This window comes from Ammospiza caudacuta, chromosome 1 (genome assembly GCF_027887145.1).
Source record: "Ammospiza caudacuta isolate bAmmCau1 chromosome 1, bAmmCau1.pri, whole genome shotgun sequence".
In the NCBI taxonomy this organism is placed as follows: domain Eukaryota; kingdom Metazoa; phylum Chordata; class Aves; order Passeriformes; family Passerellidae; genus Ammospiza; species Ammospiza caudacuta.
The window spans coordinates 146,384,942-146,399,123 of record NC_080593.1 but is presented as its reverse complement, the minus strand read 5'-3'; the positions used below and the strand labels follow the sequence as shown (position 1 = coordinate 146,399,123).

The 14,182-nt window shown below is 37.1% G+C and overlaps 1 protein-coding gene across 6 annotated transcripts in view; it reads right to left on the bottom strand.

Moving 5' to 3' along the window:
• Positions 1-14,182, bottom strand: part of EFR3A (EFR3 homolog A) — a 75,496-nt gene that overhangs the window by 30,025 nt on the left and 31,289 nt on the right. For 5 of the 6 annotated variants that reach the window (XM_058801177.1, XM_058801132.1, XM_058801152.1 and 2 more), the window contains 3 exons: positions 10,605-10,726; positions 8,781-8,930; positions 4,227-4,364 (listed from right to left, as the gene is read on the bottom strand). In XM_058801177.1, coding sequence (XP_058657160.1) covers positions 4,227-4,364; positions 8,781-8,930; positions 10,605-10,726 — 410 coding nt within the window. The remainder of the gene's footprint in view (positions 1-4,226; positions 4,365-8,780; positions 8,931-10,604; positions 10,727-14,182) is intronic. The other variant, XM_058801168.1, reaches the window with a different exon arrangement.

Genomic DNA, 14,182 nt, shown 5'->3' with positions numbered 1-14,182 from the left:
AAAAAAGCATTAAAAAATAAATGTGTTTTTTCATTCTAGAAGATTGAAGAAAAGGTAACTTTGCATGCATTTTAATAGGTATGATTTAGGTTTTAAAAAAATCAAAACAAACCCAGAAACAAATTTGCCAGTGAACACAAAATATGCCAGCCAAATCAACAAAAAAACTTTGTAAAAGAAGATGAATTTCTGTTCCTAAACAGGTATCTCAGCTACAGAATCATCACTGCTCTCCCTTTTCTCAAAGAACTTAGGAAACATAAAGTTGTTTGAAGCAACAAACTGAGAAGCTCTGGAGGTGAAAGAAGCCAGCTCTGTGAACACAGGAGGACTGGCTGGATGCTGTAACTTACTCTGCCTACAACCTGGAGATCTCAATTCCCTCACTGGGCAGCTGCTCCCAGCCCAGTCACCTGTACACAGCTCTCCTTCAAGGCTGATTAAACCAGGTGACACAAAGCATCTCCTATGCCCTAAATTATCTTGCACTCTATTGCAGAAATTAAAAAAAAGTTCTGCCATCTTGACACATCACATACCTTTAACAGAAATCCCTACAAGAAAGAATGTCAGGAATTTTAAAAGTATTTGCCTGCCAAAATAAGAGCAGATTTACATTACTAAATATCCAACTTGAGTACCTATTGGGAGTAGCTGCTTTTCTTGTGCACAGGTGTCATTGAATGGAAAATCCTACTCTCCACTATCTTCTCCTGACTGGAACTGATCCTTTAATCTTTCAGGGCATTGTGTTCTCTGTTATCCTTGACAGTTCCTATTCATCTGCCCCAAAAATCCATTCAGGCAGATTATGGTCAACTGCATCCCATATCACACAAATAAACAAACAAACAAAAATTCCTCTTTAAACAAGACATACAGTTTTATATTGCCAGAAAGGCCAAGTATCAGCTACTTCAGGTAGATGAACTGCTGGGAAGACAGCAGGGAGAAGATGACAGACTTGGCTGAAGCTTTGTGCAACAGCTCAGTGGGCAGCATCCTTTGTATACTGGAATTTTCCTCCTAAGGACAGCAGGATTAGATTCCTGTAGGTGATGTATTTTACTGACCATAATAAGTGCATTCAATGTAGTTTTGTTCTTGCAAGAGACAGTAAAGGGTATTTTTAGTATGCTACATTTACTTTAGTTAAAATCAAGTCACACCTTAACTCATTCTTTTTTTCAAATTACACTTCTTTCAATAAAGAATATCTACTGAAGATTGCAAAAGATTCTCTTGCTGGATTAACAAATCCCAAACTGCCTTCCATTGAGATCTGCTGCACATATGTAGCAAAAATGCACAATTAGGTCTCTCAATTTCAAAGGAAGAGCAGAACCAATAATGCAAGTTTCTGGGGAGAGAGCCACTAATGATGCCTGAATTCTTTCTCAGTGCCGCACATGCAAGTAATCCTTAAAGTAATAATGATAAATTGGTACCGAGGATCAGAAAGCATAACTGAGTCATGCATGTATGGGAATATATAAAATACTCTGCTCATGCATCATGTTTGTTGAAAGAATATTGAACACCAGTCTGTTAATTTTCCAAACCCCTGCACACCTGATGCGATAACTGACAAGAATGGAAATGCAGTTGTTGCACTTGGAAAGTTTCACCAGATTTCTGTATCTCTCTGAATCTGTCTAATCTATTCACCATTGCAAATCCATGCCAGTTATGTCTCAACAGCTTCTGACTATTGACACAACAGAACTTTTTTTCAAATAATATTAATGTAACATTTTTTTACTTTCATTAAGCAATTAGTGAGATTGATCTGTAAGATTTTATTGCAAATTATTATATGAGAGTTTCTAGCTACTGCATGCAGACATAACCATGGAGATTTTCTGCCTAAGGCAAGGAGAATTAATGTCAATCCAAACCAATACCAGGAGACTGACTTCAGATTTCTACTATCTTCATCATAGTTAAACCCCTCAATCACTAAATAAGCCCTGCCTCATGATGCAAGCAGCACTGCTCTCTCAGTTTTGCCAAGAAGTGGCAGCATGTTGCCTGATCTCACATGAAGCAAGCCTTCAGGTGGGGAACTGAACCTGCACCTTCATGTTAGCACTGTAATGAGGCCCTATGTATATTGCCAGAGTTTCTTTAAAACCTGTGAAAGAGCTGAACATTGTTAGAAGAAACTGTTTTCTAATCAGAAGCTAAGTCAGGTTTTTCAATCCAATAAAGTGCAGTAGACTCTCTATCTCAAACTTTCACTCTAACTGCTCTGTCATTCACAAAGTGAAGCTCATTAGATATAGCACACCCTTTTTGCTTAGGACAAACAGCTTGAAATTGCATTTTCTGCATCTCTTGTTCTTCAAAAATACTAAACCTTTTACAGCAGTTATTGGTAAAAAGACACATTTGGCAATTTGTCCTCAAAGTGGAACACAGAAGTGATGATTACAAAACTCTCTATTCATAGAGGAGATAACATTCTGAGTAACTGGTCATTATCCACTCATTCAGTGCATAAATGCAGTATGTGGAACATGCTGTGCACACAGAACCAACTGGTCCCTTACAGTCATAGCATGTGAGAACTGAAAATAGGCTGGAAATAAACTTTAAAGGCTTTTAGGCTTTAGATCAGCCACAGAAAAAGCAGCTATGACACCTTCTCAAATCCCAAACCAAGCACTACCTCTCTCTGTGGAATCAGGAATTATTCGTAGAAAACTTCCCTGCTACTAAAATGATTCAAAATACGCAATCCACTGCAAATGATGATAAAGTTTTGAGATAAACCCACTAAAAGAATTGAGAAGTGGTCAGAAAGCAGCTGCAGTATAGTACCAAGTAATCCATCCAGACTGTGTAGTAACGAGGTGTTCCCTGTGATCACAGGTATTTTGGAGGAATGCAAATTTTAAATCTAGGAAAGAAAGAGTGTTTTTTTAATAAAACACTCAACTTTGCAACAGAAACTCCTCTCAGGTTGGTATAACAGATATATACAGAAAGTAAGAGAGTGGTAAGTTCTTTGTAGTCAATGTTTTTCAGGATAAACAAGGGGTTACAAAGTTTACTGCCTTCAACACCAACCTTATCTTTCTTTTGTTAACACTAGTAATTTGAAAATGGCTTTTGATAGCTTGAAGGTCTTTCAGTGTATAAATAAAGTACTTAATTCCTGTGTGAAGAACTAGGCCATCTAAGAGAATGTATTCCTGTACCTGACATGTACCTTGAAAGATCTACAAGAAGAAGCAAGCAGGTGTCCTCATCACCAGGAAAAGCCAGAGTTTGAAAGTGGTATCATTGAGTGTTAATACAAGAGGTATAATTTGTACTGTGTGTTTTTGTGCATAATGTGCATACTGTGTGCATATCTGCCACTCACCCCTAAATGAGTTGTTAAAGATATTCATCAAAGAATATCGAAACAGGTCCTGGAAGAAAATGGCAGGAATATGTCGCAGACATTTTTTCACAGAAATCCTTTCTTTCAGGATTTCTGTGTCTTCTGAAAGGCAGAGGCCTCAGAAGAGAAGGTAAATAATTATTATCAGCTGCTGTGGAATGCAACAGGGGCATCTTGATTGGCTCATGTTCCTATGTTTATAATTAAGGGCCAATCACAAAGTGCAAGCTAGGGACAGAGACCTTGGACACAACTATGTTATAGATTCTTTCTATCTATTCTTAGCCTAGCTTGAGCAGCTCTGCAAACTTCTCTCTCTTTATTCTTTTTAGTATAGTAATAATGTATTATATATGATATATCAATAAATCCAGCCTTCTGATCTAGAAACAAGATTCTCGTCTCTCTCTCACCAGCAACGACCCATTCAGGACGCTGTAATAGGAAAACATAAATTGTGACTTTATGGGGCACAGTACTCCTTTGTGCTACTTGTACTTTACTTGGTTTGTCTCTCCACTGATTGTGACCCTCATCTATAGGACATGAATAGCCTGGATAGTTTCACATTTAAAAAAAAAAAAACAGCTGAAGCAACAACTCATGTCAATTATTGTATTTTGCATGTAAAAATCAATAAAGCAGAACATGTATTCCTCCATAACTTCCTTCAAGTTTATAGATGGAGGAGAGAGAAGAGGTTAAAAGAGGGGCAATTTTTTAAGAAATGTGAATGGAAACCTTTGAACTGAAAAGTAGGAAAAAATTTAATGCAAGAGAATTGAGGATGAAATAAAGCAAACCTCTTCAGATCTTCCACAAATTTTCAACTTACGCAAAAACTGGTCTGACAGCATTGTTCATATTTCCATAGGTTGCTCGTCCCAGTAGTTCCCTGAAACAATTCTCAGCCAGCACAGAAGGATTTTCTTCTTTCACTCCTACTGTAGGAGAGGATGGGGGGCCTATTCTGCTGAAATAAGACAAAGTGCTTTGATTATATTACTGACTAATATTCAGGTAACCTTTTCTTTACTGCATCCACCCTTGGTATTAAAACATTCATGAGTCACGATCTTCAACTAGGCAAGAAGTGCATTTCAAATATGCATCAAACCAGAATTCTGAATAACATATTTTATTCTTTTATAGCAGGACCATAGATCATCATTTGTTCACTCAGTACTCACCACTGTATTAATAAATATTTATATGGCAAACACAAAAGCTGCAAATACACAGTTAACTTTTACATATCACATTTTGACAAAACACTATGTATTGCTAACAATAACAAAGGCTGTGAAACCACCAAAAAAATTTAGACAGAATCTTAGTAATATTGCTCAGATTAATGATCTCATTCACCTGCCCACTACTGAGTCCATACTGTGTGGGTGAGAATTAAATGAAACTCCAATACTTTTGCACAAACAGATGGCTTGTGAGTTGAAAAAAAATGAGTGAACTGATTAGAACATTATCATCCACACAGTTACCTCTAAATAGACAGTGTAGAAGTTGGTCACACTCTACCTCAGTGTCTTCCATCATTACTCTGGACAGGTCACAGGGTGAACACAGCTTTCAGAAAGGAAGCAAACAGCTCCCCCTGAGGTACCTCCATTACTTACCAAGAGTCACTGGACCTACAAGTGGCAACCTTTTTTTTCCTCTCACAAAACATTATAGGAACTTAAGTGAGGACTCATTCATTTACATTAACATTATGCATTTTTAATTTTAGACTGCAGAAACCAGTACATTAAACCCTTAAACATAATTTCAGTTCTGCAGTGCAAGCTTGTGTGTTAAATACATTTGAAAGTGTCAACCAAGAGCATTCAGTTTACTTAAGCATCACAAATGCTTTAGAGCATTATAGAAAATTGCACATTGAAATATCAGTAGTCAAATGGACATGTTAACATCATAGTTGTAATATAGCTGTTGATGGCAAATGATTTTCTGTGTTTCAATAGTGTTTCAATACTACTGAAATCTAAAATTGGCCATATGAAAATCCTGTTGCCTCTGGAAACATCAGTGTTTCAGGAGTTACCACAACAGCTTGTCAGATTTTAATAACAGAAGAGCCTCAGGAACTCTGTTAGATAAGGAGAAATAGCTTTACAAGAGCAGCATGATTAGAATTTTAAAAGGTATGAGAATTTGTACATAATCCACCATGAGTACCACAAAACTCCAGCTCTATCAACTGCTGTGCCACCCATCCTCCCCTTTTTTCCTTCCCCTGTACTGCCTAGACTCTGATCTAGGGAGATGGGAGAGAAGGTACAAGAGACAGTGTAGGACTGTCATTTCCATTGCTGTTTTGACACAGATTCCCTAAAATACAACAGCACTGCAAAGGTGGGTGTGTGGGGAGGAAAGACGAAAGCAGAAAGAATAGCACCCAGAGCTTAGCCTGTCTGAAAGAATTCCAGTTAAAATGAAGTAAAATAAGTTATGTTTTGAGTGCTTATATATGCAAACCTACAGAAGGTGACTTTTCAGCACTGCTTGGAAGTCTTTTTTTAGATGAATCTTCCTAGTATAAAATGTTACTCTTTGACTGCATCAAAATGTTTAAAATTATCCTGTGTCATCTGTGGGAGTAACATTTTATTTGAACTTTAACAACACCTACCTCAAGGTATTTCTCAGTAAGAATTCCTTGGAATTGCAAATATACAATGAATATTGAATATTCTTGTCAGTTTTATAGAAAAGCTTTGCACAGTCTCTTAAGTTTCTAGATTCAAATGAGTATCTCATGCTCATTTTATTTCACTGACTTTATTTTTACAGAAATATGAGAAAACATCTGAAAAATCCAACTGCAACAGTTAAGAAAAAAAAACAGTAGTATTCCTCTGCACCTAAAGCTTTTGTACTACCACAAGAGGGCTGAAAATGTGTTTTACTATGAAGTGGGCAAGGACAACTCCCTGTAGCTGCTCTACTGGCCTTTGTGAGGGTAATCTCTATCAGCAGTGGCAACAAGGAACTGGAAGGAGGATGTGTTGAAGTACAGCAGTTTGCATAGCAAACATCTAATCACAGACTTAAACTCACAGACTCAGCTCACAGCAACTCAGCAACTTAAGCATGAGACTTCTTAAATGCCAAAAACCAGGGCTGGCCAAAGATATGACAGGACATGTCATAAGACTGAACAACCACTTCTGAGCAGAGGAGGTACTCTGTTTGACTATGACTCACACACCCTGAGAAAGAAATAAATTCTAACTTTCCTCTAAAGCAAAATTTGTATGAACATTAGATGTATCAGAAGGATTTGAAGTCAAGTTTACATTAAGTGGTAGTGTCCCTCTGCCTGAAATAAGGCTGGAAGGTTTAGTTCCACAGTTATGAAGAATATGTCATAAAATAAGGGAATTACTATTTTCATACATCCCCTCCCTATCGTGGAGATGCACATAAATAGATTCACACATAACATAATATCTGATAGGCATGTAACTAAAATGTGCACTCAGGTATATGAACAAATAATGACATCCACAAATACAACTATATTTTTATAATGTCATTTAAATAGTAAATTCTTAACTCCAAGAAATGTCTCATCTTGTATGTACTCAAAAGAATCTTGAATTAAGCTGTGAAGTTCCACAAGCTAAAATTCCAGTGACTTCCAAGGTAAGTACCTGTATATACTTTAGCTATAATCAGAAATTATTTTTCTTCTATGGATTTAAGCTGTGGGTATTTTCTGGAATTTCTGCTCTTTCTCAAATAATGCTTTGACTCCATCTGCCACAACAATATGCTTCTTACTCCTACTCTCCAAGATGTCTCTGTGCTCCACAAATATGAAGTCACACATAAAATAAAATGAGAAATTGTCTGCAACATAATTTAAGACCAGCAGGTAACAATTTACAAACACTGTTTCAGCTTTTCTGTCATATGCACATCATAAAAGGCCCCTACTTACCACTAGGAAAATCATTAGTCTTTTTTTCATGTTCAATAGGACAAGTTTCAAGCACAAGAGTTCAGAAATTTAAGTTGCTTTTTGACAGGTTTGTTTTTCTACCACTACTATTGCCTTGTTCCACAGATGAGAAATGTCATTTCCTGCAGTACATAGAAACTGATCCACTTTAAGTGGTTAATCCAAATCCTACTTCAGTCAGTTTTTCTAGCAGTAGTTAATTTACTTCTGCTATAAAAAGGAAAGTGAATGCCTGAGGGCACTGCAAAGAGGACCAAAGGAAAGGGCCCACCTGCAGTTAGAAGCTCTGCAAGAATAAGCAAAGGCAAACCAGGCTCTCCTTGCTCAAACAGCAGCTTCAGAAACCTTTCTCTCTTATTCAGTTCACTCTTCAGATGTAACATTCACGTGGATATTTCTATAAATATTGTGTGGGCCCTCAGTTAGATACAGTAAATAGATAAGGCATGGACAGACAGGCAACTATTGATTTTAGCTATTTGGTCTGAAAATTTGTTTTAGAGATGAGACAGGCACTGGCAGTAAGAAATAACACAACAAAAATAAAGCTGAGGAATTGAAAAATAAATGCCAAAACTCAAACTAAATAAAGAGAAACTGACAGATCTAGAAAGCTGAGTGAAAGCAAGACAAGCTTGTTGTTATAGGAAGGCTGCTGAGCCTCTTAGCAGGCAAGTTTTGAAGCAGCCAGAATTGGACATGGAATTAATATTTCATTTGGTTACACTGCTGAAGTTCATTTTATGGAAATTTCCCAGTGCTACCAATAAACAGTTTTTACACCTACGTAGTCTTTAAACAGGGACCAAAAAAAAGAGACTTTTCAATTGTAAGGTGACTGGCATCTCCTCAACCTTAAATGTCACAGAGATCTTTTTAAATATCTTTTTGCAAATGTGGCAAGTAATATGCCTAGGACTCACTGAAAGCAACAAAGAGAAGGTGATTTACATATAAATAAAACTTTAATTCCTTACTCAAAGTACTGTTTCAGCCAGGACAAGCAGTTCTTAGTAATGGCTAAAGGAATTAAAATCTCAATTTCTAACAAATCTAAGTAGCAAAATCATTTGAGTCACCTGAAAGTCTTTGCTTACTCATCTCTGCACCGGATCCACTAAAACAAAGAGCTTATGATTGTTATCAAGTCAAAATATGGATATATAATTTCTAGAATAACTTTTAGGCCAACAGAATCTTGAACAAGTGAATAAACATGGTTGAAAAGATTTTAAGACAAGAAACATTAAGAACCATTATGCAAACCTACACTATCAATTTCAATGAGCCTCAGCTAGCAAAGGTGAGTTGCTGCTTCCACTGAAAAGAAAAGGGATATCCACCATAAAAACTCAGCCTAGAGACTGTTTTAAAAAACCACACCAGTAACACGAATACACTTACCTGTCAATATCTTCTATTTTCTGCATGTTGAACAGCAGTGATGGCACTATCTTGTCCATGTGCTGGGGTTCCCATATGGTTGCTCGAAGCTCATCATTAACTGCTTTTCTAACCACTCCCTGGATGCCCCTGATTCCAGCAATTCGGATCCTGAGCAAGGAAAAGAGGAATTACTGAAGCTGAGCAACACAGCACCACCCAGCAGGGCATGAAGTACTGTGGAACTCCAGTAGGTTCTCACAAGCAGCAACTGGGAAAACTGGCCAACCATTAAGATTGCCCATGCTTTCTTTGAACACCTCTGAAGTCAGTAAGGAGATAAAAAAACAAACAACTGAACAGAAGATGGCCTGTAAGGATAAAGCTGACACCACTCAATGAAGTCTCAAACTTTGTGCACCGCCTCTGACAAGAGTCCCCTGGATAAAACCCACCAATCTACCTCCCATCAGCTGAAACTTCACACAATCTCAGCCTATTCCAGAGCTGAAGAAAAATGGGAAGCTACCACAAAACAGCTGAAGTAATATCTAGCATAGCCATGTGATTGTGCCATTAGAAGTTGTAATTAAGGCCATGGATTAGTCAGAAAAGATCTTCAAAGATTTCTGAAAGAGTCACAAGATGGAAAGCAAAGGATACTTCTGTCTACTTAAGCCTAATGGACAAAAGGAACAACCACTTTAATTCTAAAACCATTTGAATGAAATCAACTGAGAAGTAATCAACAACAATGAAATATAAAAAAAGAAAAAAATAACATAAGTTCAAAAAAAGACTTGGTCTAGCTGCTAGCTGTTGTCATCATTTTATTAAACAAAAATAGCTTGCAGGAGAATTTGTGCAATGACATGAATAGCAAAATGTTATTTTTTGAAATGATAATAGCAAATTATTCATTGTAATAAATGGTAGGAAGAGAATTTACTTCCTGAACACAAGTAGAAGCTAGTACAGCTATCAAATGAAATAAGTACAAGCCTCACTAAAATTTTGAATTATTTCTCTTAAAATCCACCCCTCATTTTTTAAATCTTGATTCAGGTATGGACAACACTTAACAAGCCCTTGCTCAGTTAAATTTCCTGAATTTAAAAATTTCTAAGATGAACTACAGAGGTAACCAAGTTCTGTAATTATTTTTGTTTCCATTTCAATTCGTAAATATCTAAATCTGCAGCTGCTTGTATCTTAGCTATTTCTGAACAAAGTTTTGTGCATTCAAGATGAACCCAATTTCATTCTAGATCTTTTGAGATAGTTTCAATAGGATTACACACAAAGCAGGAGACAAGAGGGATGTACAAACAAGGAGAAAAACTGCTGCAGGGAAGGACACATCCTTCAGGAGGGAGCTGCAGCAAAACAAACTGTGGCACTTATGTAAGAATGGGGAAAATAGAATTCCCACTCATGGAGGCTCTTGAGTTGGACACAAATGAGCATAGTTCAGACATTTAAGAAATCACAGTTTTAATGAGTAATTCTCAAAGAACAGACTAAATATATGCTTTTGCTTTTCATATAAGTAGCCTCATTAATATCTCAAGTAAGTTATGAACTTGTGCATTTACAGTAATTAGTGGTGCCTTTCTGGAGAAAATCCACACAATCCAACATGCATTATTAAGGTAAAATTACCCCTAAATATCCTAGGAGTTCCAGCTACCTAAGATTTGCAATACTCAGTGCTACTCAAAAAGTCAAACTGTCACTTTTTTCATTTGGAATGAACTAGTCCAATAAACACCTTAATAAGAGCTGTATTACAGACAGCATTAATGTGTGACCAGTTTTCAGTAATTCCTGCAGAATGACACTTACTCATTTTGTATTTCTGGATCAGGGTCACGGGAATGACACATGGCACTGAACCGGGACACGAAGAAGTCGTAGCGCCTGTGATATGAAGGTGTGTCTTCTTCAATGTTGGCAAATTTGACAAACTGGAAAATGAAATACATTAAAAAAAGTTTTTAATACCAATTTCCTAAAATAGAATAATGAGTAATAAGCTTAATCTAAGCTTAATTTAACAAGTAACATGAAGTAACTGCATTAAGAACCCAATTTTGACAACACTTTAGAACTTCAGAGAAGAAAAATCTTAATAGGAGGGTTTTCTTTTAAATGTCTTCCCAGAAGAACTTCATTTAGATAGCCATGGAAGCATGAAACTGTATGAAATGCAACATGCTATGCACTACGGAAACATCTAACACTTGAACAGGGAGTCATCAACTGGCAGAATCATTTAGGCTGGGAAAGACCCTCAGGATCATCAGGTCCAACCATTTCCCTAACACTGTCAAGTCCACCACTAAACCTCACTTTATGTAACTCCAGGGATGGTGATTCAGCCACTTCCCCAGGCACCCTGTTCCAATGGTGGTAACTCCCTCAGAGAAGAAATTTTCCCTAATATCCAGTTTAATCCTCCCTTGACACAACTTGAGGCCATTTCCTCTTGTCCTAGCTCTGTCAGCCTGGGAGCAGAGCCTGACACCGCCCTGCTCCAGCCTCTCTCAGGCAGCTGTACAGAGCAGCCCAAGCAATCAAACACAACCCTGTCACTACCAGGTTACCTAGCAACATTCTGATGTACCAAAATTCAAGGGAAATAAACTTGGAGGCATTCTGTCAATTCTGTCCAGAGAAAAGGGAAAAAGGAAGAGTCAGGGAATTATAACCCAGTCAACTCCAGTCCATTCGCAGAAAAACGCTGGAAAAAAAAGCCAATTTGCCAACATCTACAAAGTCTCAAAAGGGTAAGTAACAGTCAAGATGGATTTGTCAAGAACAAATCACATCAATCCATCCTATTCCTATGACAAGTAAATAACTTTTGTGAATCCAGATGAAGCAGCATCTGTCAAAATTTCAGTGATGCTGTTGACAAAAAAATACACAAAATTCTCAAAGGAAAGCTAGAAAAGCACTGTCAAAAGAACACTCCCCATAAGAGAGATGTACAAGAGTTTGGAAAAAAATAAGGAAACACTTGTAAATCATCACAGTACAAAAATATGATTTGAGCTTCACTAGAGACTCAGATGAGCAGACTGGGCTCATCAAATTTGCAAAGAACACTAAGCTGGCCAGAGCTGCAGGCACACTTGCTGCCTGGTTTTTGAACAATTGAAAACAGGACCTGAAAAACCAAGGAAGCAATTTGAGAATGGTTATTGCAAAACAGCATTTTAGCCAGAAACAGCTGAATGAAGAAAAGGAACTTAGCCAATGCCAATAAGATGGCATGGAAAACAGAACAATATATTAAGATACATCTGCATTACTCATGGCACTTATGAAGAAATTTTTGCTGTCTAACTGGGCCAAATAAGCCCTTAAATGAAGTGGAGCTGAAACATCACAGCCTAAAATGGTGACTAACTGATACAGTTCTCAAATAATTCAAGAAATAGACAAAGCTTTACATAAACATCTGTAAAGGATGAATGAAATACACCAAATTACCCTAACTACAGCTGCCTAAAATGTATCAGTCTTAAAAGGTACAGAAGACAGCTATAAAAACAGAAGAAATAGTTTTCTTTGTCCAATGGTAATAAGAAAATCAATAATAGGCTTATATTGAAGGAAAGCCTAGGTAAGCCATTAAAACCCCTCCCTTCCTAAAGTGAGCAGACTGCCTAAAGACCTTTTGGATTCTCCATCACAGACAGTTCTAAGAACAGACTACACAGGGAAATAAAAAGCAAAACAAAACACTATCAGGAAAGGTCAAACACCATGCCAGCTCTGCTCTGAAGCAGAGTGATGTTCCATTAAGATCCTTCTGCTTTTACTCACACCATTTTTATCAATTCCTAAGCACAGGCTGAGGCATTTCCTTTGCATTTTTCATGATGTAAAACCTGCTTTCATCAGCACATTACCCATAGACACCCAGAGAGGCCCAAAGCCCTTTAGCATAATCTACAGCACACTGATTTGTGGAGGGTTTGAGGTTTTCAAAGCTGTGTATTTCAGAAAAAAGAACCCTACCATTTTTTCTAGTCTTTTGTTTAGTCTTTTTTTTCTGTTTTATCTAGAACAGTTATCCCTTTCAGCTGCACTACCAGTTCACCCTCTAAAAGCCACAGGAACAACTGAAAATTATGTAGTTCATAAAACTACATTCTCAGCTGTTACTGAAAACGGAGCAAAATTGTACAGTATGAGTCCATTTTACAAGTCCTTCAGTTAGGAATATCCTGTATTTCAGGTGGTAAAAAAGTGACAGAAGTCAAAATCTAATTCTGTATGATCCACTGCCATAGACTGAAAGATGATCTACAAACAGCACTCATATTTTTCTCCAATAGAGTGAGTTATAAAAATGATAATTTCCTTCCTAAGATACCCTGGCAAATGCTTCATATGTACTGTGGCTTGCTAACTTGTTTCATGAAATTGTTACTAGCAAAACAGAAATAGATTATTTTTTCGGTCAAGAATTTCATTAGTCCTTACATCTCAATAAGGCACCAAGACCAAGGATTTAGTAAACCCCACACAATATTATCTTAATATTTTCCAGATGTTCAAGTGCTCAAATCGACAAATGATTCACCCAGAAACCTCCATAAAAGCATGGAAAAGAATGGAAACAAAGTATGAAGAAGACAAAGCACTGAGTGCTTGTGAGAATATTAATTCATGCTGCTAATTTAGTATCAGCCTTTAATATTATTATCTGAAGTACTAATTATTTGATTGACAGGATCTCCCAACAGGAAAGTTTAATACATTCTAATAACTGTTTTGCTAGCAGAAAGATTTATTGTAGCAGGAAACTGCTTTGTAAGAAGAAATGATGACTTTAGGCCAAGCAAGTGTCAGGGACTCCCTCATCCTGAGTACCTCTCTGGATCAGGGGCAGCTTTGCAGCAGGGACACAAACATGTGGAAGCTACACCTTTCAAAATGGCATGCACAGTAAGAGATACAGAAAGGGCAAAGGTTTTTTATGCCCTCATGTCTATAACAAAACAATTTCCCCAACTGAACCTACAGCATTTCTGAAGCACAATCCAGGATTAGCATTCAGATGACTGGGCATTGAGGCCACAGGAAAGTTCTCTGTGGTAACAGTTTAGAGTTGTGCACTGTCATTCAGTAAAGTGTAAAATTCCATTCCACCATAGAAATGTTAAGTTTTTCCAGTAGACATCACTCTGTACTTTGCAGTGGTGGCGTTGTTATTGTTGTTACAGAATATTTTACTCCTAAGCATATGTTTTCAAACAAACTTCAAATACAGCACTTATTCAACCTAAAAAAGGATAAAACTCTTCTGAAAGTCCAAGCACTTGCCTAGGGATTATTTACAAAGCTTTTATAGATATAAACATGTCATTCACAGTAAATGCTTTCAAGCATCCTATGGTAACTTATGG